Source organism: Tauraco erythrolophus, chromosome 3 (assembly GCF_009769465.1).
Source record: "Tauraco erythrolophus isolate bTauEry1 chromosome 3, bTauEry1.pri, whole genome shotgun sequence".
In the NCBI taxonomy this organism is placed as follows: Eukaryota; Metazoa; Chordata; class Aves; order Musophagiformes; family Musophagidae; genus Tauraco; species Tauraco erythrolophus.
In genome coordinates, this window is record NC_141467.1 from 3,164,290 (window position 1) to 3,190,421 (window position 26,132).

At 39.4% G+C, this 26,132-nt stretch overlaps 1 protein-coding gene across 1 annotated transcript in view; it reads left to right on the plus strand.

Annotated features, from left to right (window-relative positions):
• GMDS (GDP-mannose 4,6-dehydratase) overlaps positions 1-26,132 on the plus strand; it is a 423,906-nt gene that overhangs the window by 60,677 nt on the left and 337,097 nt on the right. Inside the window, exons 2-4 of the mRNA XM_086608965.1 lie at positions 5,914-5,958; positions 9,656-9,743; positions 13,428-13,537. Of these exons, the coding sequence (XP_086465091.1) occupies positions 5,914-5,958; positions 9,656-9,743; positions 13,428-13,537 (243 nt within the window). The remainder of the gene's footprint in view (positions 1-5,913; positions 5,959-9,655; positions 9,744-13,427; positions 13,538-26,132) is intronic.

A 26,132-nucleotide genomic window follows, 5' to 3' on the forward strand; every position in this document is an offset into this window, starting at 1 on the left:
TGGGATAAAGAAAGATAACTGTGGAGGGAGGAAGGAAGAAAAACTCGTTGCTGTTGTCCATAACTGCAATTGCAGCTCTTAACTAAATAGTTTACCAGTGGAATAGTGTGTGAGGTCAGGTGGAGCTCAGACTAGGAAATAACAAGGCAATTCACTTTTTCAAAGCAACTTTGCTTTTAAACAACTCTTAGTTGAAAAGGGACAGAGTAATGCCATTGGAAAGTTTTTGTTGCTGTTGCTAATCACAGCTTTTCCTCAATATTTTTTTTTGTTGTATTGCTGTTAATGCATTACAAAAACCCTTCAATTAAGGGGGAAATCTTTTAAAAGAAAGAAAGATTTTTTTTTAACATTTATTGCCTTTTGACTTTTTCTTTTGACCACAGGAACAAAAGGACACTTGTTCTCCTATTCTTACTTGGCCAGAATACAAATCAGAATAGCAAAATAACTATTGCATTTGGAGGGTGGCAGCTTTAATAAATCAGTTAAATACTTCAGAGTTCATAATTCTTCCTTTTTTTTTTTTTGGTATGGAGGATTTTTTTATGAACACTTTAATGGTTTGCCTTGAGTACTGCCTTGAAGACTTGAGACAAAGTGCTGCACTGTTCTGTTTACAGTAGCTGCAAAAAATTACTGAGTTCCTCTATAAATTATTGGAAATTACAAGAAGTATGCATTTTTCAGAAAAAAAAAAAAGAAAAAAACCACGTTAGCACTGTATTACTCTCTCAGATTTTTATTATTTTTTTTTAAGAAAGGCTGTTTTGGAGTGCTGCAAACAAATGAATAGTTGCTATGATGAATTGTTATTAAAATAATTTCCATGTTGCTGTAGTGGTGTGCGTTCCCTGCTCCAAAGTATCTGTCACCATACTGCAGCATAGTAAGTCACTGAAATAACATTAGCTCCTAGCTGTGCAAAATTCTAAAATTTGATGTAGCAACAATTTGTTGTGCAAGGCTACTAGTGGCACCATTTCTGCGTATTTTAATATGTATAGAAAGTATAGATCATTAATTCAAACAAGGCTAAACAAAAATGGTGACAGTGCACTGCTGGTGGTGTTGTTACAGAAAGATCCCTTTTAAGAAATAAAAACCATGTCTTATGCTGAATGCGTGCCTCTTCTCTCCACTTTCCTTCCCCAGACAGATTAATTGAACCCATCAAAATTTAACTTCAGCAAATCACTGCTATAGTTTGTAATTTGAAAGGAATTTACAACTGCTATGAGTGACCTTGACAATTGACACCATCTATAGTTTGAACTTCCATGAACTCACCTTTGTTCCTGTTATTCCTAAGGACATGGCACTAGCCTTACTCAGTTTTGAATTTTGTAGATATAACCACCTTTAGTCTTTCACGTGGTACGTGGAAAATTGTGGCACTTCTTTCCAAAGTCATAATGAAGTCTGAAAACCTTGTATTTATGATACACAGAAGTATAGAGCAAAGCTACAAGCATGTAGGGAATGAGCAGATATTTCATCATACATGCCCGTCTTAGAAATACCAAAAATCCAACACCTCCCTCCAGCAGTGCATCTGACAGTGGGTGTGTTGCATTTTTGTGTTCCCAGGGTTGATTGCTAACCTGTTTGCAGACAGGAGGCACGAGGAGCAAGGGAGGTGGCACAGCAGTCAGGCTCCCTTCCCTGCTGCGTTATCCGGTGAAGTGGTGCTTTTCCAGCACCTGTGTCTCTTGTGGATGGGAGTCAGGTTTGGGAGCTCTGGCTTATACCAGGAGCACTGTTGTTTCAGAAAGAAGTAGAGCTGGGCTGTTGGTGGACTGTTTCTTTAGGGATCTTGCAGCAGGATCTCTCACAGTCCTTTGCCTGACTTTGGGATTTCCTGACACTCTGTGTGTGTGTAACATCACTTTTACCATGATACTATGGGGAAGTTTCTTAAATGTTTATACTGTCCCCCTGCAGTGGGAGCCCTTTCTTCTCTATGTTACGGTCATAATACGCTTGCATCATTTGTGTTAGGTTTTTAATTCCTTTTCTCTCCTTTAGAAAAAGCACTCCATATACTACTTCTGGAGTTCTAGGAATAGTAATAAAACCCCCAACTATTCCTCCTCCTCCTCTTGGTCTGTTTTCCCTTGTTTCTTCATCGATCTAGCATTTTCTTCTGCTCTTTAGCAGAGAGTAGCTGTGAGGAAGGAGGTTACGAACACTCAGGTAGGACGTAATCTAGTTCTTGAACCCAGGAGCTCTGGGGAAGGGTGTTACAACTGACCATGTCAGAGGAAGAGAATGAAGATGTCTTGTGTTTGTGGTTCCTTTAACAGCCTTCTAATTCCACTTGTTTTCAGTTTTTTTTGTATAAATAATCCTGTTTTTTGCTCATGGATCAAGTCAGACTGAATACTTTTTTTTTAATTCTAGATATTTGGGAAAGCACTGTCTAACTCTTATGTCTCAATTTCTTTACTCTGTTGGAAAAGGTTTTCTTTGATAACATGTCAAAGCTTATTGAAGTTCTTGACATTAACTACTGTATTAAATATAAAATATTGCATGCTTAAGTTGTCTCCCTCTAGTTTATATGACTGTTTTCTTTTGTCTGGGAATTTTACAGACATATTGTAAGGCAGCCATGGTTGGAAACCTGCTGCTGTGTCTTGGAAGCCAGCTGAAGTATCGTTCTTTGCATGTGCTTTCAAACTACTATTTGGCTAAAGACAGTGTAGTGATTCTTCAAGCCTGATATGTCAGTGTGTGCTAATGAGGAACTGTTTTAACTGAGGTCTTGTTAAATGGTTTTGACCATTCAAACTGGTCTGACATACCTGTGCAGAGCCAGATCTCATTGCAGTCCTATTTAAAGGCAGTTTGTAGGCTATTTTCTTTTAAGACTGATGTTTTGGCCACAGGCAAAGGGACCTACTTCTGTCTGCTGAGGTTTTATCAATTTGTTATAAACTGAATAGCAACAGCTGGTTGCTTTAACAGTGTCTCCGTTGTGACAACACTTCTGAAGTAGGCTAGCGTGGCAGGAATGCAGTAGCCAAGACTCTAATCTGTATAGACTGTGTTTTTTCACCTTGCTTTTGTGGTTGACTTCAGGGAGTAGGGTACCTATAGCTACCTCAATGATCAAATTGTGCTCTGGGCATGCTAATGCCTTGCTGGTTTGCATGTGCTTATGGTCACCTAAACTGATATTTGGCTTTTTTTTTTCAGTATTAAGGAGGGCATGATTTAGACTGTTAGTCTTGGGGTAAAACAACTCGATAGGAGAAAGAATCAAGGTGACTATAAGCATTCTGAAAAAAGGGAAGACGCTGGCCCCCAATCTCCAACTTCATGGATCGGACCAAGTCACGCACTTCATGCTGGTCCACTCCTACTCACATGCAAACCAGCATGTGGCTCAAATAAGCATCATGTGGTAACCCCAGAGAAAACTGAGATTTGTTGCTAAACACTGAGTTCCTTTAATATTCCTTTCCTGGTTTAGTGATTCTTGAATCTTGAAAGCTCTGTTTGTAGCGTAAATCGAAATTAGCGGCTTTGATAATAGAATTTATATGCATAATGCAGTCTCCTATGGATAAAGGTTTAAATCTCTTAACAGGGCTTACTTAACATTATTTACTCTGTAATCTCATTAAGAGAAGATGGAAACCTTACTATCCTTACAAGATGCAAACTCTTAGACCCTTTGATCGCTGTCCTGATTGCAGTTCACATTGACTGCTGCTGTACTGAAAAGAAAAGGAAGGGAAACGTGGAACCCGGGGGCCGCGTGCGATACGGTATCGCAGCGCAGGACAGCACGAATCTGCACTGTGCGCGATTACCAGACAGTAAATCAGCTGTGCTGTGCTAGAGCTAGAAACCAGTAGCTTTCACACTTGCTGCCTGTTTCCCACTCATTGTGAAGCCCTGCCCTATCACTTGATAGACCTGGAAAGGAAGCGCAGAGGAAGCGAGTGCCACTGCTGGTTCAAAATGTTCCAGGGCGACTGGAAAGTCTGAGCAATGGCCTGGGTGAGAAGAACAAGACCTTATTGACAGGGTTCAATCCTAGTCAAGTCTGCTTCCCATCAACTTCCTAAGTAATCACAGCCTTTCTTTTTTTCATCTCCTTTGCGTTTTCTGGGTCTCCCACTTTCACCTCCTTTTTATTTTGTATATTTATTTTAGTCAACTGAGCAACCAAGGAGAATTGGGAAGTTTTCTTCCTTCTGATCCACCTCTGCTAAATCCTGGAGGAATTACTAATAAAAAAGATAACTACATTAAAGGTAGTTGTCATCCCCCTCTTTGCCCCTACGTTTCTCTAGAGTTTCCATTGCATATTCTCTGAATTTCTCCTTTCGATAGGGTCTTGTTCTTTTCGTTTGATGTACAGAAATACGTACTGTTCCAGTGATGCTATGGCACACATGGCTTTCAGTGTTCCATATCAACTGGTGCCATAGACTGATGGCTGTTGGTTTATGGTGCTGTTGGGTTATGGCACTGTAAAGTCGTGTGAAAAGTATGTAAGCTGAGACTTTTTTCTTGATTTCAAGCTCTTCTAGGCTGTGTGAGACTTTGAAACGTTTATACCATACAGTCACAATTTTTTTTTTTTAATGCCACAGTTTTAATCATACAGCAATATGCCCCTTGTACATTCCACCGTGCCATTTTGCATGAACTTATGCATGGTTTTGCCATCAATGTAGTAACCAGTTTCCACTGGCAGTCCTGTGACTCTAGGACCTCCTAGTGCACCTCAAATTTCTTTCTTCAGTATGTCGTTCTCCTTAAGGCTGTCTGAGACAAGAAAAAAAGAGGTTTTTCTCTGGAGAAACATGCTTTTAAGAGGAGAACCAGAGAAGTCTGTTTAGTTTTGCACTTGAATGTGTCTAGCCATGATCGTGACAGAGCAGATCATGGCATAGGTGGCATCTCATGCTTTTACAGTCTTTCCGTAGCAAGTCTGTTGACTCTAGTGGAATACTCTCACATATTAAAGAAACAACCATTTTGAAAAGCCAGTGAAAAGATGAAGACTCTTCAAGCTTTGGTAATATACACTGAATTAGTTAGCAAGCACTCTTCTGGAGGGGTAAACTTTGCTGGGTTTGTGACACGGTGCACACATTTATAAGGGTCATCTGACTTGATAATCCTGGCAATAGTGATGCCAGGAAAATCATCTTATTTTGGGAAAACATGCACTAGCATGTGTTTTGGAGTATTTGCTTTTTGGGAGTTAAATAATTTGTTTGACAAGGATTTAAAAGGAAAGAATAAAAAAAAACCAAACCAAAAACCCCTAAACAAAAAACAAAACCCAAATTCTCAACCCTCCGTGATATATAGAATGTGAAAATGGCTTATATTCTGTGGTGTATTGTAGGGTGTGCTAGGGATGGTTTTTGGAAACTCATTTGGTCAGGTGGGCGCAATTATCGATGCCTTCAGAAGGCTTGTGGAATGAGCGTGTGTGCAAGGGAGATGTGAGCATGACACAGTCCTACGGAGACACGTCGGTTCCCAGGGTATGCCAAGCTCGCCCCAGTTTTTCTAGAATGTTTTTCCTTCCCTGTCTCCAAAATAGTTCAAATTCAATAACTGTGGTTAGGATATTTTGGAAAGACGTCCCCAGGCGCCTTATAATGGAACTTGGGAAGAGATTCAAGAGACAGGAGTTCTCAAGCAGCATTTGCAAGCAAGTTATCTTAAAATATACTGCTTTTTAATATAAAACTAACCAAAAAGTGTCTATAATATTTTTAGGTCGGTGTATAAATCTGGAGAAATTAAAGTATATGCTTGTTATGTGATCAACTCACTGCAAATATTTTTTTTTCCCTTTTTTGAGACCTTAACCAGTCCAAATCTCCCAGGCCCATTCACTGTGTTTCTAACATTTTCCTGTATCTTAACTCTTCCCAGGATGGGTCGTACTTGGCTGAGTTCCTGCTGGAAAAAGGCTACGAGGTGAGTGAGTCAGTGACCGGCTGCGGGCCGACGGAGCCGTTGGGATGCTGCAGCTCCGGCTTCCTCTGCTTCTGTCCTTCTCCGTGTGTGTTTTCCATTCCAGCCCTAGATAACAAATCAAAACTCCGGAGAGGAATGTGCAGCATGGCCTGTAATCATGCCAGCTTATTGTACTATTTATCACCTAATGTCCACTGGTGGGTTCCCTCTTCTCCTCAGGGTACAGCTGCTTTGCATGTTTCCCGCCAACTCAGATAAGCAGCGGTCTGTGTGAGCCAAAACCGTAAGGAATTAGAGAATAATTTATGATGCAATGTACCACATAAAGGAATAAGAATCTCTCGTTCGTTCTCTTCCTCCCCCTCTCTATCCACACTAAAGGCCCTTTTATTTTGGAAGTTGTACTTCAGCAATGAAAAGCTTACATTTTGCTTTCTCTGTTTAAAAAGCAACCCTCCCCCCCAAAAAAAAACCCAAAATATACTTCAGTAGTGTTACTTTCCACCCCTTCTCTTCGATTAATTATATTCTTGCTTAGCACATGACTTTTATTTACCTTTTCCTTAAAATAGAGAGTCTGATTCCTTACTTCTTGCTGCATGACTTTCCCTGGCAAAATCATCTCTTTTGTGGCCCAGCAAAGCAACAATCACATTATTATGGTACAATTTGATGGTTTTGAACTGTTGTGGGCATAGATGGGAGAACGTTTGCCTTCTCAGTCATGAAAAATGCTTCCAAACTGTATGATAATGGAAGGAAAGGGGTGGTCAAATTAATCTCCTCGCAATGTAGTGTTTTCTGCATTTTTAGTACAAGCTGATGCTCATTCTAATGTTGGATTTTATTACTTCTGTTGTAATACTGCTTCATAGCTTAGTGAGGAGTCTCTTCTCAGCCAGTCTCTGCTTTCCATGCTTTTGGACATGGTTAACCTTGCATTGCTTATTCCATCCTTCTCCTGCTTTGTTGGTTGATCTCCTTTTTGGTGGTGTTTTTTCAGTGTTGTAAATTGTTTATTTTTACTATTTCTCCATTCCGTTTGGGGAAGAGAGATATCATTATGATTGCTTCTGCTACTTTAAAGGTAAAAAGCACAAGCTCTCTCCTAGTCCACAAGGAAATTGGGAACTGCTAACTGCAACCGAGATGAAACACAACCCTTTCCGCAATAGAAAGGTTACAATAATTGGGTGGAGGGTTTTTTCTTCTGTTCCTCAACTCTCCCTCTGTTTCTTGGAATTCTTTCCTGTGCTCCCAGTTTAGAGACTTCTGTTTCTGAATTACTGAACGCAAGAGTACACGTGATAACTGCTTGCCTCCCTAACTAAGGTGGTTCATTTGACTTCTAAATTTCAATCTATTTAAAGATCAAGCCCTACTGAGGAAAAAATCCACTGATCTTACATTCTTAACTAGATGAACCAGTTTGCACACATTTTGGCTTGTCACAAAGTTTGCATTTCACCTGTCCCATGCAGACAAAGGTACCTTTCAACAGTTTTTTTACGGTAATATTGCTGTCATGGATTAAGCATTTGGCAGGTTTTCTTTCTCTTGTATGTGCATACCAGAAAAAGGAGTGGGAGAAAAAAAAAAGAAAAAGAGAAAAAAAAAAAACTGGGTTTGCATGTTTTCTTGTTATCACTGGATGCAACAGGCTCTCTGGATTTGTTTGTTTGCTGAAACTTTTTGAAGTCCTGGGGTGATTGCATTTAGCACATCTCATTGGCCAAATGTTGGTATCGCAGTCATTCAGCTGACACAAAGCTCTTGCGAGCACAGTCTTTCATCAAGCTTTGAGCTGGCAAGATTCGACTTATTGGTCAACCGTTTGCGTGAACTTGAATTTCAGCATGACTTCATTCCGAGACAGATAATTGGGAGCTCAAGAATTCTCTCATCAGGACTTGAAGCCAAAATGTTTAATTTTGCAATAAGAGTTGGAGAGCGCTTCAGTTAGCTTGCTGTAGAATAATTTGATGGTTTAAAACTGCAAAGTCTGATTTTTTTTTCTCAGCAAAACAGGTGTTCATCTGAGTACTCAAAATATTTCTAACATCATTTGCAAAAGTGAAGTTATTATGGAAGTGTCTTTTTTTAGAAAGTGTTTCTCTGTAAACCTTATAAATTATCCACACATTCTATAAATAATTATTTTGATAGAACTTTTAGCTATGTAACTTTGAAAATTTGTTTTCATAAATTCATTACTTGATGGAAATTTATTTTGGAGAGCCATCTCAGTTCCCCATTGGTTCTCAAAACACAAATATTTTGCTCAGTTGTCTAAAGTTTAGCATCTGAATCTTAGAACAAGGTATGTTGTGAGCCTGTTGTGTGGCTGGAAACACAAGAGATTTTATACAAGGTAATTGGCATCATAAATTTTACTTGCAAGTTGTAAAGATGGATCTCTCATTAGAGATCTTGCCACCAAAATGTCATTCTTAAAGCAGCAAACTGGTCTCACTCTGCAGTTGTGCATTAACTTAACTGTGGTTAACTTTACTCAGTTAAGTTTCAGACTTAAGATGGGGAAAAAAAAGTGTTTTCTCCATCAATAACCCTAGCTTGTGTTATGTGTAAAAGAAAAATCCCCAAATGAACCAAACAGAACCAAACCCCCAAACACGGCTGCCTGTTCTGCTGGTATATTCTTGCAGGTACAAGTCAACATGAGGTGAGAGAGTAGAGCGCTGGCCCAACCCAACCAGGTGTAGGATGCACCAAAGTGCACGGGATCACTTTCAGAAATAAAAGGCAGGGAGAAGCGGAGGGCAGTCAGAAGCTGAAGTTTGATTTCACTTGTGGAAGCACAGCTTCTGCAGCTGGTGACCTAAGCTAATGTGAATTTTGGCAGCAGGCGTGGAGCTATCTTACAGAAGGAGGAAATGGGATCAGTGTTTGAACAATTTCTCTAATGTATTAGACACAAACAGGCTTTTCTTTAATGTTAGTCAGAACTAGTTGGGTTTATTCACTGACTTATTTATCGTGGCTGGTTAAAGGAAATTCCCAGCCTGCATTTCAGCCTTAGGCTTGCCTGGCTGTCTCATAACCCATTGGAGAGCGCTGACTCAGGAGGTCCATAAACCAGCACTGACTGTTCAGGCTGTTCTTCCGACACCCCAGAAAGTGAATGACGACTGTTTTCTAAAATATATTTGGGCCTTGTAGCTACTGCCCGTTTTTCCTCTTGTCATCTTCTTTTTTTCTTCTCTGCTGCCTCTGTCCTTTCCCTAGCCCCATCTCCTGCTACTGCTTTTTCCATGTCCACTGTCTCTGACTCCAGAAAGACTTCTCTGTAACCAGGGGGAAGTGGTTATCTTGGAATTCACATATTGCTTCTCCAGCTCCGGTAACGTTGGCAGGTCTCACTCACTAGGAGATGGTGCTCTAGGGCAAGTCATTGTGTTTTCTGTACTGTGTGTGATGCCTGGGCTGCTAGCAGTGTTGACAAAGGAGAAGGTGAAACCACTCAAGGGTTCTAAAATAAATATGACAACATCAGAGCTCATCTCCAAGTATCTTGTTACGATTTGGGTAACTGTCTGCCTTCAGGAATGGAGACAAGCTCTGATTACCTGATACAAGGGTTAGGCCTGTGTAAATGAAAAGAGCAGTGGTGATGATGAAGACTTTCCTCTTAATGTTTACCGTTTTCCTTCTGTGTTTTCCATTGTTCGATCTCCAGGTGCATGGCATCGTTCGTCGGTCTAGTTCTTTTAATACAGGCCGGATTGAACATCTCTACAAGAACCCCCAGGCTCACATTGAAGGAAGTAAGACTTTGTTTTTGTGTTTAAGGTTTGGGTGTTTCTTTAGTCTGTGGTGTGTGTTTGGTGGAGAAAGGTCCCTGGGAGCAGGAAGGGAATCCCAGTTTCCTCTGCCTAAATGTTATTAATGAGTAGTTATTTTTAAACTGTGCTTGACTTAGGATTGGTTGTGTAAAACAAAAACCAACCAAACAAAAACCCTTGATAGTCAATCTTCCCTTTTCTCTGCTTGTGTTTGCTAGCTGCTCTATCGCAGAAGCAAAAGTGACAATTTTTCTCTGATGAGAATGTGACACAAAGTATAGATGCTCTTGTGTGTGGGAGTTACCAAGGGAGGTAAACGAAGGGCCCAGGAAGGCACTTTCTGTTGTGTAGAAATGCTGACATAGTGCACATGTAGCTAAGCAATAGCAATTAGCAAATGGCTAAGCCTGCAAAAAGCAATGTGAGGCTGAAAACACTGTGATAAAATGGGTTTGGTTTTTTTCGAGGCAGTTATCTGAAGCCTTCCACTTCTGTTTCCTCATGAACTTCTTAGTGCCTGGTGGAGGTGAAGGTTTGGGGACAGCCTATGTGACAGCATGGATAAGACATGATCAATTCATACCAATGACAGGAAGAATGAATCTTTGGGTCTTTTGAATTTCTGTGCCCAAGGAAGCAATTATCTGCTTTTCCTGAAGGAAAAGCATTGCTTTTGGAAATTTGCTGACAATTTCTTGTATTCTCTGTTACCAAGGATAATTTGGAGAGATGGAATCATTACCTTTAGTGTATGCTTTGCAAAAATTGTTTGAGTATTTTACCTTGAAATTTAACTGGTCACTCAATGAGAAGAAGCTCAAATGGTGGCTGGCTCCAGTTCAGCAGAAGGATTGAACATTTTAACAAGCCTATAGTTCATATATGCTATGCATTTTTTGTAGAGTTGTGCAGACTGACACTGTCCTAAATAGTCTGATTTAAGGTATTGTTAACACTAAATATCTCCATGCTGTAAATAAATCTCATGTCTTTTGAAGTCTGCTTCCCACCATGGTTAAACAGCTTAATTTTATCAGATTGTAATGTATGATGCAAATTTTACGTCTCGTTTGATCTTGGCTTGTAATTTTTTTAAAAATACTTAATTTCTGACATGACTTCAGTGGTATTTGCTATAAATAGTTGCTACTTGTTGTACATTGCTCCTTAAAACATCTCATTGAGAGAGGAGTAAAACTGAATAAAATATCTTCATGAAGAATACTGAAACCTGTGTTTCCGTCAAGGACGGTGTATGAATTGTTTCCTATGACTTACATTCATGGCTCACAAAGTAAAATGAAGCAAAAGAAATAAACCAAGAGCCTGTGCATTGTGAGGACCATCTTGTGACTGTGAAAAGTGATTTGAAGAGACAGTGTAGATCAGGATAAATATGTATACAAATATTTAAGGAAAGGGATGGAAGAAAGGAAAAAGAAAGCAGACCTTAAATGTTTTTCCCCACTTCTTATCTCATTTTCCTTTAACTGAGGAATGCAGCCATATGAATGGGAGGAGGAGGAGGAATTGGACTTGGAATCTCAGGAAAGGCTGCTCCATGGAAACTGTTTGGAAACAATGGGTTTCCAGGCAGAACTGGAGGAAGCAAAGAAGCAATAGTGGTTGATGTGAACAAACTCCTAATTTTCTTTGCCCTGTGTGTTCTTCCCATGAGGAACTGATTACACATTGCAAGATGATCTTCATACACCTTGAGCCTCTTTATACAAAAAAAAGTAGGGAGAACAAGAAGGAAAACAAGGTGTTTGCTGAAGTGAGCCCTCCAGCTATTACTTGCTAAGGAGGTTTTTAGATTGAATAATATTACTAAACCCAAAGGCTTTGATATCGGATCTGTGTTTATAAATCTTTGCACCAAATAAACCCCATTTCTAGGAAGTCTTTTCACTTAGCCTGTTACTCTTGAAAGTCCTCTTTTTCATGGGTCAGAAAATGAGTAAAGTCTCATGCCCTGCTCTCCCTCAAAAAAGCCATTTGGACAGGAAGCGTTGCAAGACTTGACGGTAGACCAAAATGGGCCTTCCCCTTCGAGAGCTTTAAATTTAAGGTAATCTTGGTGGGAGGGTCTCTGCTCAGTTCAGCCCAGCTGGCAGCCCACCTTCCCCTGGGAAGCTCTAAGACTGCTCTGTGGCCTGGGGATGGTGGCAGAATTGGATGTCTTTGGTGTAGGAAGAGGGAGCCTGGCTGTGGTGCCTCTTTCCTGCTCAGGTGCTGCTTAGGCTGGAAAGGAACCAGTTGCTCTTTCAGACTTTGAGGCTCCTACAGAGCTGCTGCTGCTCCCTGGCCTTCCTCTTGAAAGTGTTGTCCTCTCCGTCCTCTCTGAAAGGTTGGCTCATCTGGCAGGGAGATTTCATTTAACTCCCAGCCGAGGAAAGGAGAGGAAGAAGAGGGCTCCCTGTTGCCTAGGGGAAGCTTTCTTTTCTGGTTCACTTTCTTTTCTGGTTCAGAAAGGGGAGTACATTTGGGTTCTTAATACATAAGGCTTGTATTTCTTGGTTTCTGGATTTAGAAAGAAAGACAAAAAACCCCTGATTCTATCTCTAGATGATACAGCCTCAAAAAAGTAACCATTTTCAAATGGGAAGACTACTAAACTGCACTGAAATAGGAATTTCTTATTTTTTATGTAGGTAGGGCAATATAAACACAAACTTATTGAGGTCAAAAAAATCAAACAAAAATCTATATAAATATGACAAGTAAATGTAAACAGCTAATCCATCAATAGCTGTAACAAGATTTTTCTTTTTGTTGAATCAATATACGATAGCAGTGTGATAGTGTAATTTATTTCTTTTCTTTTTAAATAAGAGGAGAATGAGACTTTTTTAATCGGAATGGATTTCAATTCTGGAATAACTTCTTGACAGGTCAGGATCTGAAACCAAGGACAAGTTGATAAGCTGTTGCAACCTGCTCTTTTAATTTTGACAGGAGCTGATCTCATGCTCTTAACTACTTTTTTCATGTACAAATTGAGAAGTAGCTCAGTTGAGAAAGAATAAATAACATCTGTGTAACTGATGTATCTAACCACACTTGGAATTTTTGGTGTGTAATATCATGAAGGAAGTTTCAATGACAGTTGAAATATTCTCTGAAATTCCTTTATAGTATGTATTTATATTTTTTAAATGGAAAAACAATAGTAATAAATGCAATGGGTTGTACTGTGATGTTACCTGAATGTTCATCACATAAGTACCTTAGGCATTTTTGTTGTGTCAAGAAATTATTTGCAGTGAGGAACTTAAACATGTGCAACATTTTGAGAAGGAGGAGAAAGCTATCTATGTGTGCTTAAGAAGTTATTGAAAACTTTTGAGTGAAAGATTGGAAGCCTGAACTAAAATAATGTTTGTTTTTTCATGGCTGAAATTCTGTATGGGACAGTGATCTAATTTATACAGCCTGGGTTAATGAAATATAAACTATTAAAAAAATTATATAAATGTTACTAGGAACCTGCAAGGAAACATATCTTGTGGTTAAAGCAGAGGGAAAAAAAAACACACAAAAACTTTAGTGAATGATGTCTTAACTTTTTCCAATAAATGTTACTTGGATTTTAAACCTGGAATAGGATTTAGACCAAAAATGCCATGTTGTTCTGTATTAACTCTGTGTTCTTAACCTCTGAAGACATGAAGCTGCACTACGGTGATCTCACGGACAGCACCTGCCTGGTGAAGATCATCAATGAAGTCAAACCCACCGAGATATACAACCTGGGAGCTCAGAGCCATGTCAAGGTGAGTGGCTTCCAGCACTGAGAACTGTGAACATGCGCTGGTGGTGGTGCACTGCTTTGATTATTTTATTATTTATATTTATAACTGTTTTAACTGCTAACTCTGACAGGTAAATACTGCCTGAAATCGAGATAGTTGTGTTTGCTGTGGTGCTGAATTACTGCACAAGTCTCGTTACTGAATATATTTTAAGATGTCAGAATACGTGAGGTTAAATTGTAATTATCGACGAAAATCCACAGGTTTAAAAATCTGATTTTTCTACCAAGTGAAACAACTTTTGCTGTGGAGTTGGCTGCTGATCAGTCCTGCTGGAGAAATTATGCAGTGTCGTTAGGCCAAACAGCGCTTAGAACCACGTTATTCCATGGGCATTAGAATCAATGTACGTATCCGAGTGTGTTACTTCTAGAAAGGCTTTGCCTGTACGAGTTTTCATCCAGGTGGTGTTTTTTGAAAGACTGACCTGCAAATAGAGAAAACAGCTTTGCTCCTGCTTGCAGTATTATAGCATTTCTGGGGGTTTGGTTGGAAAAATCAAGTTACAGAAACTGAAACGAAAAAAACTTGTTGAAGATGAGTAATTGGACCCTGGCAAGCACTGCTGCATCGTCAGGAAAGAAAATGAATAGTGGAGAGGACAACTTTAGTTTACATTTTGTGTATGTTGAGCTACATTGCCGTATCTTGGAAAAGCTCTGTTTACAAATGGGTGACCTCTACTTGCAAAAACCTCGTTCGTACTTCCCTTCATGATTGCAAACTGGAACTGATGGCTGGGTACCAAATTGTCATGAAAATGAATTGTGTGCCAGTGGTATGCCCTGTCCTTATGGTGTGCAATGGGAAAGTGTTCTTCAGTGGGAACACTCCCTGGCCTCTCTTGAGGTGAGCACTGAAGGAGTGTTTAAGCCTCATGAAAATCAGTTTGGCTTCAGTTTTGCAACGCAGCCTTCCTCCAAGAAGCGATGTGTGGTTCCTCTCGCTCTGTGAGCCTTGAAACACAGCGAGAGGAGATCACGTTGGAAGACTGCAGTTACCGACGAGACAAACAGCAGAACATGGAGAGATTAGATGAGAATAGTGTTGCTTTTAAATTGCTTACATAATTGAATTATCCAGTTTGCTGTGTGCTAAACATGAGTCTGGTTAGGTTTATCAGCTCAGGTACAGCAGCATAAGAACAAGGCTGCAGGAATCCAGGGGCAGCTTTGGTCCAGAAAGCCATTTAACTGCTGATTTGCAGAGCGATACCTGAGCCAGCAAACCTTGCTGGGTATTTGTAGTTTACAGCCAGGTGTTCCAGCATTTGTTTTCCTGAACTAGTGCATTGGATAACGATCTCCATGGAAATTACTTGTGTCCCTTTGGTGGTGTTAGCATGGCACTAACATTCTAGTCCCAAACTATCTCCGTGTTGTGGCTGCTGCCGCTGCCAACAGCTCAAATCACAGAACTGGGAGGGAACAAAGGGGTGGTGGTGGTGATGCTGCGATAGCTTCTTGCATGACACTACTATGGGCTCTGGGAATGTTTATTCCTTAAGTATCTCACTGCGTTGACGTTTTGAGCTAATGCAAATCTGGCACAGAGTCTTGGCTTTTGGAGATCTAACATGCCTTGGAGCACAACGGGGAGACATCAAAATGACTCTCTTAGAAGCTGGTCTGAATGCAGCAGACCAATACTTAGCCAGTGTTAGAAGTCCTACTGGAAGTCTAGATGGGCTTCTTCAGGATGTGCTTATTATGCATCTCCAGTAATACTTCTGTTGTCACAGTTGAGGAAAGAACCCAGGCAGCCCAATTCTGTTGACTGAGATGATTGGGGGACTTGGCTATGGTGTCAATGGGACTTAAAGACAGTCCAACAGTGTTTACCTTTTTAAAACAATTCCCGATTTTAGAAGAGAGAGTAGAACTTGGCCACCTGTTAGGGGTGGATTTCTTCACCGGAGACCTGAACAGCTTTTACCATTAAAGAAGTAATTTTTGGTTGTGTAAACTTACTGGTTTTGACTGCCTGCCCCATTTTTGGAGAAGGAGGGAAAAGAACTTCTAATCTTAGCTTGTTTCGCATTCTGATGACTTTGAACCAGTGACGTCTTCTGTATTTTTTTTGGTGGTGTTTATGTTGGCTTGTGTTTATGCAGAATAAAGTTTTCTATCACTCTCACTTCCAGTTAGTTTATGTGAGCCATGCTGAAATGAAGGAAAACAAAATAATAGGAAGTTGGTCTGGTTTCCTGTAGGAAACCAATGAAGATGAAATTGGTTCTTGGAATGAACCCACAGTAGTCTGGGAAATACTGTCAGAGAAGACATTTTTCTGAATCATAAATAGTGAGGACTATGACTCATAAAATAGGTCACTGAGAGGCTGATCTGATCTTGTACATGGGAGAAAGTGAGAGAAAACTGAAACTTGCTCCTTATTAAAAACAGTAAACTGAAGAGAATGATATCATCAGTAGGAACAAATTATCCAGTGTGCATTCCTGTCTGTTTTGGTGAGAAACAGGGATTAGCTCTCCACACTGTAGCTTCTCGGTTGGATGTTCTGAAAACAGTAGCACATTGACTTCGTAGTTACTAAGTAAACAGTTCAGCCTCATTTTCTCTGTCCGGTCTCTATATGTCCTGGTGCTTTGGGAGTCTGGTGTGCTGACCATGATTTGTTTTCATTTAATTAGGTTTCATGGGAGTGATTGTTTACAGTGTATTCTTTCTAAATAATAATCTGTGATTGTGTATAGGCAGCATGCAGATGGCTTAATCACAATTATGTTATCCATAACTCTATACTCATATCCCTCTGTTGAATGTCTTAAAAAATCAGTTATCCATATGCTAGATTGGCTAGAATATCACAGAATCACAGAATGTCAGGGATTGGAAGGGACCTCAAAGGATCATCTAGTCCAATCCCCCTGCCGAGCAGGACCACCTAGATCAGATCACACAAGAACATGTGTCTCTTCTTGCTCAGTCTTTCAGTAGATGCACGTACACACACACAGATATGAACTTGTAACTATTTTGTTCTGAAGGACAAGTGAACTCATCAGTATTTGAGTGTGCTGTAAGATTTTTTGTTTGTTTGTTCTGAATTGTATTGAACTAGTGAAGCTAGTAAATATTATTTTGCAGATTTCAAAAGCAAAAAGGCAGTGTGTTACTTTAGCAAAAGATCTCTTGCTTTCAGCACTTGAAGCTTGTTGCACTGGGCAGTTAAACACAGGACTGAAGAAATGGCTCTGGTTTTGTAGCTATTGCTATCCTAGCAGTCATGTATTAAATAGCCTGGTCTAATTTGGCCGTGGTGCAGATAGCCACCATTATCAGTTTGCTTCTTTAAATTGTATTGGGTAGCAGAAGGTTGTTTTGCCTACTTACTGTTGGCATTTTATAGTGCAAGTGTTTTATGAGATATGAAAATAATGGGTCGACTTTTCTGTGATAGATATTCCTTATGTACGCAACGTGGGCATATTATTGAAGAATATAACCTTACTTGCATGTAACTGCATTTTTAAAAGCCAGTAAATGCTCAGTTTGATATTTTTTTTTCCACCTTGCAAGATTCCTACAGCATTTTTTTGTTCTTTAGTTTAGAGGACATGAAGGTTCTATTTATTTGAAAGTCCTCACAGACATATAGGTGCTTGGAGTCATGCAGGAATTAATTTTAAGAAGCAAACCTTACCACTGTTGGCTGAAAGGTGAAATGTGAAAATCAAGGGGCTTTTAGCATGTAACCCCTCACTTCAGTAAGGATCTCTTTATGCTTGTCTACTGAACTCAGGTTCATCTGTAACTCCTCCATTTTTCCTTCTATATTTTTGTGCTCTCTAAAGAGACAGTCTTCAGTCTTGGGAGGCCTTTAGTCTCCTCTCTTCCCATGCTGGCAGAATTAAAGAGCTTAGTCATTTCTGGGTTTTTTTGTGGTTTTTATCTGCATCAGTTACTGACCCCTAATTGATGTGAATCAAACATGTTATAAACTACTAATTGATTTCAACCTCATGCCAGTTAATGTGACTGTATCTGTTTTCATGCTGCATGGAGGGTGAAGCAGCAGCAGGGAAGATAAAGAAACACAAAAAAAATAGCAACAAGGTCTTCAGAGCCCATGGAGGAAAATTCCAACTTACACAGAAACCTGTGTTCACCTGTGTCCCTGCTTCATCCCGAAGTTATACCTTGTCAATACACTAAAGAAACCTCCTGAACTGCTTGTGTCCTGCTGCGTTGTTCCTACAGCAGGTATCAGGATGGTGAAAGTCCCTCATGAGGACCAGGATCTATGAATATGAGGTTTCTTCACGTTATCTGAAGAAAGCCTTGTCTACTACTATGTCATATTGTAAGGCCTGTTTGCATCTCTGGACTCCTCCTGGTCTGAGGAGTGTGAACCCTATGGGAAACAGGTGGTCTTTTTCATTTCCCACTCTAGTCTTTTATGGGATGCTTCTTCCTAACTGTGGTTATGAACAATTGCTGGGGGGAGATGGTGCTCTGCAACTTTATGGTGAGGAAGGCAGTGTTTGGGATGTGGCGTGGAAGTTGGCATCCTTCTGTTTAGGACACAAGTGAATCAAATAATTAAAAATTATCTATTGCTGACTTTCTCCTGTGGGTTTTATCAGTGATGCTACAGGAGCAGTCCCCTTCCCTCATCCCCTTTCTATCCATGAAGTTAATAGAATTGAAAATCATCTATGAGAAAGTCTGTAGTAGAGGATGGTGTCACTCTGAGGCAGTTTCGTATGAAGATGGTACGTCCACTGAGTGCTTAGCTATGAGAAATGTCAAGACAAAACTTACCCCAGAACTAAGAACTGAAGTCTGCTGATTGTTGAGTTCTGGGATCCTTTCAAGATCTGTCCTCGTGCCATTCAGTAGCCAGGTTGGGGAACGTGCCCTCCTTACAAACAGCTTTCTATTAGGATCCTTGTTTTGAAACCCCTTCAATTTGGTTTGGCTTAGCTTTGACCTTCTCAATAACACTGAGGTAAAATTACTTCTGGTGGTTGCTGCCGTTGCCTGTTTGGTAGATTAGTTCTGAAACAATTAGTTCTTTTGTGCTGGAGATGTTTACTTGGTGTTGTGGTCCATGTGTTAAACAGGAATGTTCCTTGATAGTTTGTAGGGTGGATTTTTTTTAAACACATGTAACTCCCAGTCAGTAATCTTAATGATGCTGCTTATATGCCAACTGTGTACTTACCAAGTTTGCTTCCTATTCCACAATGCTTCCTCATGGAAAAAGTTTGGTTTTTTTTTAATTTGATACAATCCTGCTTATGTGAAACTGCAGGATAAATAATTCAAGGAATTAATCGCAAAGCTTTTCCACTATTGCATTAGTGACAAAGCTTAGAATTGTGCATTACAGCTTGGATAATAAATGTTTTATGTACTGTACCTGGTGGTTCTTACCACTCGGCAGGCATTGTTGTGCTGTTATGTTATGGAGTAGGTTTTAAGCTTGTTATGAATATCACAGAAGCTCGCAGCTTCTGAGAAAACTAATGGCAATTTTTTGGTGTGTTTTATAAAACAAGCAGTTCAGCTGTTTGGTGTAACAAGATCTAGTCTAGTTAATTGTAAAGAATATTGTAGAGATGTAGTAAGACTTATTCATAGGCAAAAATAAGCCTAACAGACCTTAATTTTATGGAGTTAGAGCATTTTATAGTTATGCTTTATAGAATATTTTATTGTCTCAAGATGATATCAAATTACTTCTAATTTAGCATGTATGGCAGTTCATTTTATTAGCCAAAAAGTGAGTTTCCAAACATGATTTGTGCTCTAAGACAACTATAAATATAGAACCTACTACCTCGGGGTGTCTCTGATTAGCGTAGTATCCCTGCATGGCACTGTGGTACCATGTTCTGTGGCATGCCTGGGTACCTGTCCATCTCCTCTCATCTGTTTACTGGTGCTGGCAGCTCGTAACACCAGCCTCAAACACAGCTTCACTAGAAAATTGTTATGCAAACCAACAAATTCTGTATTTGCACAGCGCTTTACGTGATGGGGTCTTGCTCCTTAGCCAGGGCAATTAGGCTTTCTGCCGTAAACACAGAGGAATAAAAACTAGCTGGGCTACCTTCTGTCCTGCAGGATGCTCTACTGCTTTTGCTTGTACTGGTATCATCCAGGGTATGACCCTGTAAGGTGCTGAGCAGTCTTAATGTAGCTCAGCACACCCTTTAACTGCTTTAACTTTGGGTTGTTGGAGTTACTTGGATGCTTTCCTGGGTTTTGTGCGGGATGCTGTGTCCTTGTGGGATGGAGTGCACCAGAGGGCAGAATAAGCCTCTCAAGTGTTTCTTTCAAACGCTTGTGTGTGTAGCTTAAACTCTTTAAGTAATCTAATTCCTTTTAAACTATTGGGTTTTAGGTAGTTTTACACTTGAATTATTCTGGGCAACTTTTTCAGTCTAATACTTGCAGTACCTGTTCAAACAGATTTTGTGTGTGGCCTGGAAAGAAAGGTAATTGCAGTAATAGCTGGCAATTGGAATTTTGTGTCTCTCTTCACTTGGTCCACTAAATATTTATGGCAACTTTACACAGCCTTTGTAATTGCAGCTTGTATTGTCTGACTAAATAGATTTAAAACCAAGTGTTACTAAGGAACTGAGTGCAACTATTAATTTTATTAAGCAGATTAACTTTAATAGTTTTATGTATGTATTATGGCTGCGAATGTTACGAATACATAAAAAGAACAAGGGAATAACACGCTCGGTGGTACTAGTGTGTATTAGCAAGTACAAGCATTAACAAATTGCTCCCCAAACCAAGTACTATTTATGTCAATACCAATGAGAAAATGAAGATATTATATTTATAAGTGTGTTTTAATACCACAGATGATGTGTTGTGCCTTCTTCTGCAGGCTGGTATTGCTTCTGTGCCCTTCTATGCCACCTCTCTCATTTTCTTCTTCTCCCTCCCACAACCCCCTCCTTTTCTCCTTACCCTTGCTTAGATGGTAGGGTATTTTTTCTCTCTCTGTAGAAAAAGACACAAGAGTTTGCTTTTTGTATTCGGAGCAACCTTATTTATAATTTGTGTGAATAACTTGCTACCTTTTTGCGTTTTTAATCTTTCGTTTTGTTGTTTTTTCTTATGGATCGCTTCCAGGGTAAATGCTAAAGCACGTTTCTACCAATATGTTACTTAAGTGTATTGGGAAAGCAACTATGTAAAAAAAGTGAAGTATTTGAGTACTTAATCAGGGATATGAAAAGGACCAGACTGAGCTCCAAAACGGAACTTTTCCATATGGCTTAGTAATTGAAGAGCAGAGTGTACGCTGTCATGAACGCGCAGCTGAAGATTATGGATTCCTTTTGACTTTTTTGCAGCTTCAGTGGGTGCCTCTTGCGTGATGTTTCACAAATGCAAGTTGGGGACCTTTTTCAGCCGCTGTTCCTGCGTCGTGCAGTGGCGGACCGAGCGGGCTGAACGCTGTGATGAATGAAGTGGTGTTTATCTTCGTGGCCCCGATGACGGATAAAGTACCACCTCCTTCATCTCGTGCTTTGTGTGTGGTTTCTGCTTTAAGGCTCCATAATTTGACTTCCTAACTGACTTCTGAATTTTAAGGCTGGCGTAGTGAAAGGGGACGGCTGGTGAATCCATGCTTGTTCAATGCCGTGGCCCCACTTAGGTCTGGGTAGCTGTCGAAATCAAGCCCTTGATGAGCTCTGTTGCTGCGTAATTAAATTACCAATTTAAAAATAATTGCTTTAAAGCAAACTTTAGAACTGGCCTCTTGTTTGAGGTTGTAAATAGAAGGTCATTAAATTGGATTCCCTTTCTAGAGAAGAGTGGTTTATTATATGATTCTATTTTCATTTTCAATAACCAAATCTCCGCTGTAATTGTAGCTACATTTAAGCTCAAAAGTAACTGCTGAAGTGCGTCTGGGTCGGAGTGGGGAGGAAGAGTGATCCAAAACTTCCAGGATAGTTTTCTTCTAGCAGCTGCTGCAAGGGAGGAGAGAGCTGGGGGAAAGGGAAGGCAAAATGCAAAACCAGTGGCAGCGTTGTATTTCTTGTGTCAAATAGATGGCAGCAGAGCGTTGTGTGCGATGGAGCAGCTGGGTCCTGCGATGGGAATGAGAAGGGAATGTCAATTCAAGCTGACTTGTATCAACTGCAGCCTTGAACAACTTGGGTTGTTAGGCATAAAATAGGAAAGAAAGCTACTATTGATAATGCAGGCGAAGAGAGGATGAAGAAGGGTATGAGATGCTATAAAGTACTGAATTTCTGGAATAGTCCCAGGTGGCAAAACTTAATCTTTTAAGGTATGTCATCCACTCATGCAACATGATTGAAATCAGCTAACATAATATGCATGTCAAAATAAAGAGACAGAAAGAAAAAGAGAGTATTCACAGTTGCAACTGAAAGTGATATACAGCTGCCTTGGGGTACTGTAGGAGTTGGCCAGAATGCCTTTTTTTTAGTTGAGCGAGTTAGAGAAAGGAAATGTCATTCCTCAATCAGGCAAGCGTGCTTTGGTGAAGTTTGCTCAGATGTCAGTGTTTTTAGAAAAAGAGCTGCAGTCTGTTCTGCTCTGGTCTCCAAAATTAGATTTGCTATTAAAATGAGTCAACCTGCAGATCTCTCTCTAGAAGTGTTTGATTAATAAAAGTTGTAGTGCAGTGTTTGACTTAGTATTTAGTAAGCACAAAATTAGTGGCTGCAAAATAGCTGCAGTCATCTAGGCATTAACATATTTCGTTGTATGCTCATCTGCATCTAAAATTTTGTAGTAGGACGATGCCAAAATAAAAGGTGGAATTGAAGGTTTGGTCTTTGATGTCAATGATTGCTCAAGCCCTGGGATTTTAAGATATAGTAGGAGAATAGTAAAGAAGTTGAGAAATTATTATTACAGTGTGACTAGAGTAGTCTAGAAATTATGTCTAGGCTGTAGAAGTCAATATGGGGTGCTTAAAGCTGCAAAACATTTTATTTCTGTTACAGCTCTGAGTGCAACCATCCTGGCTATGTCTTAGCTTTACTGTTTATACTTCTGGTGGGCCAAAATTAGGGTTTTAGTTTCTCTAAACACATGCTTTGTAACCAAATTGCCTGAAAAATTGTTACAACCACTTGGTGATACCTGAGAGGTTTTTGTTGTGATAGCTTGTTTCTCATATAATGCTGCTTTTTCTCAAACGTGGTGTTTTAGCCATCCATCCGCTCCCTTTAAGCAGGCTAGTAAGAAAACTGAACCACCACGTAATTTATTTCTTACAGGTTTAACAAAAAGTGTATTTGATGCACTTTGGAGTACAGAAAGTTGCAGTTTACTGAGATCAGAGGGTAAGACAGGTCTATGGGACTGTAGGTGATTTTCAGTATCATTCATCATACACTAGAGAAAGTGCTAATATAACAGCTCTGACTTCTGGAGCTTTTTCCTTGTGCTTAAATTACTGTTCGTGCAGCGAGATGAGTGGGGTCTGCATGTGTTTTGGCTTGGTTCTCTTTTAATTTTTATTTAATGTCTTAAAATGAAAGTCACAATTTTCAGGAAAATGTCGATGCGACGATTGCACGCGATATCTGCTGTTTGAACACTGGGAAAGCACTGCTATTAAATGAAGGAAATGCATGTGATTTGTTGAATGATTAATAATATGAGGCTATCTTAATCCGTTTTTCCTCTTGCTAAGTATTAAATTAATTTGCTATATCATGGTTTAAAATTTTTATTGTGCCTCTGAACATGCTTCCGCGGAGGCATATTAATTAGTCTTGGAAAAAATAACGTGGTTGGTTTTATATTTTTAGAAACCATTTACTACGTTGCTGTTCTAAATGCTATAAATGGCATCTATGAACTATCTGTCAATGCACAATAATACATGCCTTGCTTTGATTATTCAGATAAATTAGGCTGGCAGAACAAATGCAGGCTGTTTAAAAGAAGCAGTTCCAAAACTCACTCTGTAATTCTTCTTGGGGCTAAGTGCTGCAGACTCTTATTTAAGCCAAACCTCCCCGAAATCAATGTTTGCGACGAGGGGGTTGGTGGGGAGGGCAGGTTGTTGTTGTCTCTTGTCTCTTTTTTTTTTTCTATTGAGGTAAGGATATTAGCTTGAATGACATCATGTAATTTTCTCAATTTTGAGACAGTATATTTGCATAACAAAGCAGCATTTCTTTATTTCCTTTAGGGTTATTAGGACTGCTGGGGGCTGTGTGTGTGTGTGTTTCCAGTCGTTTTGCTGAGTAACTCGAGATTTGTTCTTTGTTCTGCCTAAGTTTGGCTTTGTGGTTTCTGCAGCTTTCAAAATGTACGTGTATCCTCTCGACTTCCTTCATCTGTGGAAGAAATGCACTGTGCATCTTAAAGCTACTCGGTGTGTTTTGCAGGCATGCAAACCAAGAGAAATAAAATATTTTCTGCAGTGTAAATGGTTTTACTTATTTCCTTGGAGCATAAAACAGTAGAGAGAGAACTTGAAGCACACAAAACATTTCTGCCAGAGAACTGTTGCAGTGAGACCAGCATGTTTAAGCTCTCAGAACCAGTGATATAGAACGGCTGTGTGGTCAGGAGGGACAGAACACGTTTATATCAGCAGGGATTAATCGAATTGTTGCAATAGTCCGTGGACACAAGTTGCTATTTTTCCTTGAATGTTGTAGAAATTGAAGATGAAACATAATTTGAGTTCAAAACTGTAATGAGTTGGGGTTTTTACTACTTCATTAGTGTAAATAAATGTTGTGGATGTTGGAAATGGACATAGTTGTTTGATTTAGCCATGTTGAAAAACACATTGGTTAGGGAAAAAAAATAGAAGTTGACATTTCGGGATGTTTAGGATCCCTTGATGTTGTGTTCATTTTATAGCAATGATCTTGAGGGAATCTCGATAGAATATTGTGACTTAACTGAGTGTCTCCTGTGAACGAGATGTTTGTTTGCTTTGCAAACAGTGTGCATCTGGTATTTATTGATAATCCATCTAAATCAGAAATCAGATTGGCTTAAATAGTGTTGCAGTCGAATCTTACTGTGATGCTGCTGTGTTACATTTTAGCAGGCAGAAAATAGTTATTCAGGGAATTTCTGAGTTCTCTTCAGAGATGATGAGGAGCTATAAGTTACGAAGAACTGAGCATTCCCTGCTTGTATGGAACACTTGAGTCTGGAGAGAGAGAACGTCTTTGTCAGTGTTTGTGACCCAACATGCAACTTGTTTTGCAGAGAAGTTATATGTTTTACGTAACAGCAGATTTTTTTGAAATTTGAAAAAAAAAACCAAAACAAAAACCCAGTACTGCCTACCTTTACGTGAAGAACTCCTCAATCTCTACTGATTTTTATTGCTCTGATTTTTTTGAAGTGGAGCTGTGTCGAGCATCTTTGGCAATAAACTCAGACTTGGGAAGTGTATTTAGAGCAACAAGAGGAGCAGTCTGGTGGTTTATTTTCCTATCCAGCTATCCATATTAGCTTTCCATTACCTTATTTTTTCATTAAGTATTTACTGAATACATTGGCTTTCATAATTGCGTTGTGAATGCCTGATCTGCATTTTTCCTGTACCTACGTGATGCTGAGAAATAGCATTTTAATTTTAGCCAGACCTTCTTGCATAAGGTTGTTTCGTGGTGATGCAATTTCACTGGCATAGCATCAGAACAAAGGATACAGCATCAAACGAGGATGTGAAAACAAATTAAAGGATGCTGGAAGTTTGAAGCATTGCTTTAAAGATTTTTAATATGCTTAATATTCTTGAATTTTTTTAAAAGCTTTGTGAGTGTTTGTGTAACGAGTCGTGAGTTCTGTGGAGCTTTTCTAATTTTATATTGGTGTAATATTTTTCCTTTGACTTGTCTCTAAAACTCCACTGTGGCAAAGAACATCCTTCAGAAATGATGAATTTTAATTACAAGGCATATGCAACCTATGTATTTAGTTAGCTGGGCAGTAAAACTTAATTGCAAAGCTCAAAAAAATGCTTCTGAAAACATTGCATACATTCAGCTCACCTGAGTCTGTAGAGCTAGCAAAAGATTACTAGTTGACTAAAAGCACATTATCTAAAATGCCAATTCGACTGAAAATAGACTAAAAATTGCATTGAGGATAATATAAGATGATTATTACTTATGGTACTGATCTGTTTTACACTGTAGTCTCTTCCTTGTATAAACCTTAATTATAGTTGCAGTCCTGGCAAGTTTTTTCTGAAAAAAAAATAGCATATAATTCTTCCTGCAGATTTCAAAAGGTACAACTTAATTGAAACAACGTGGTATGTAAATAGCTGATAAATGAGAATTCTTTTCAAATGTACTACACAAGGAATTCTGTAAAACCTTTCAGATTTTTTTTTTCACGTACTGTATTCTCCTGGAGCTGATTGCAATAATTTTAATGAAGGAAAATGGGACCGATTGACTTGTCATGAGGTCTGATCCAAAAGGCCACTCAAGTTGCTGGAAGGGATTCTCTACAGTGCTTGGGAGTATTTCATGCTTGCAGGTTTTTGTTACTGTTCTGCCTAATACTTTGACTTTGTTCAGATATCAGTA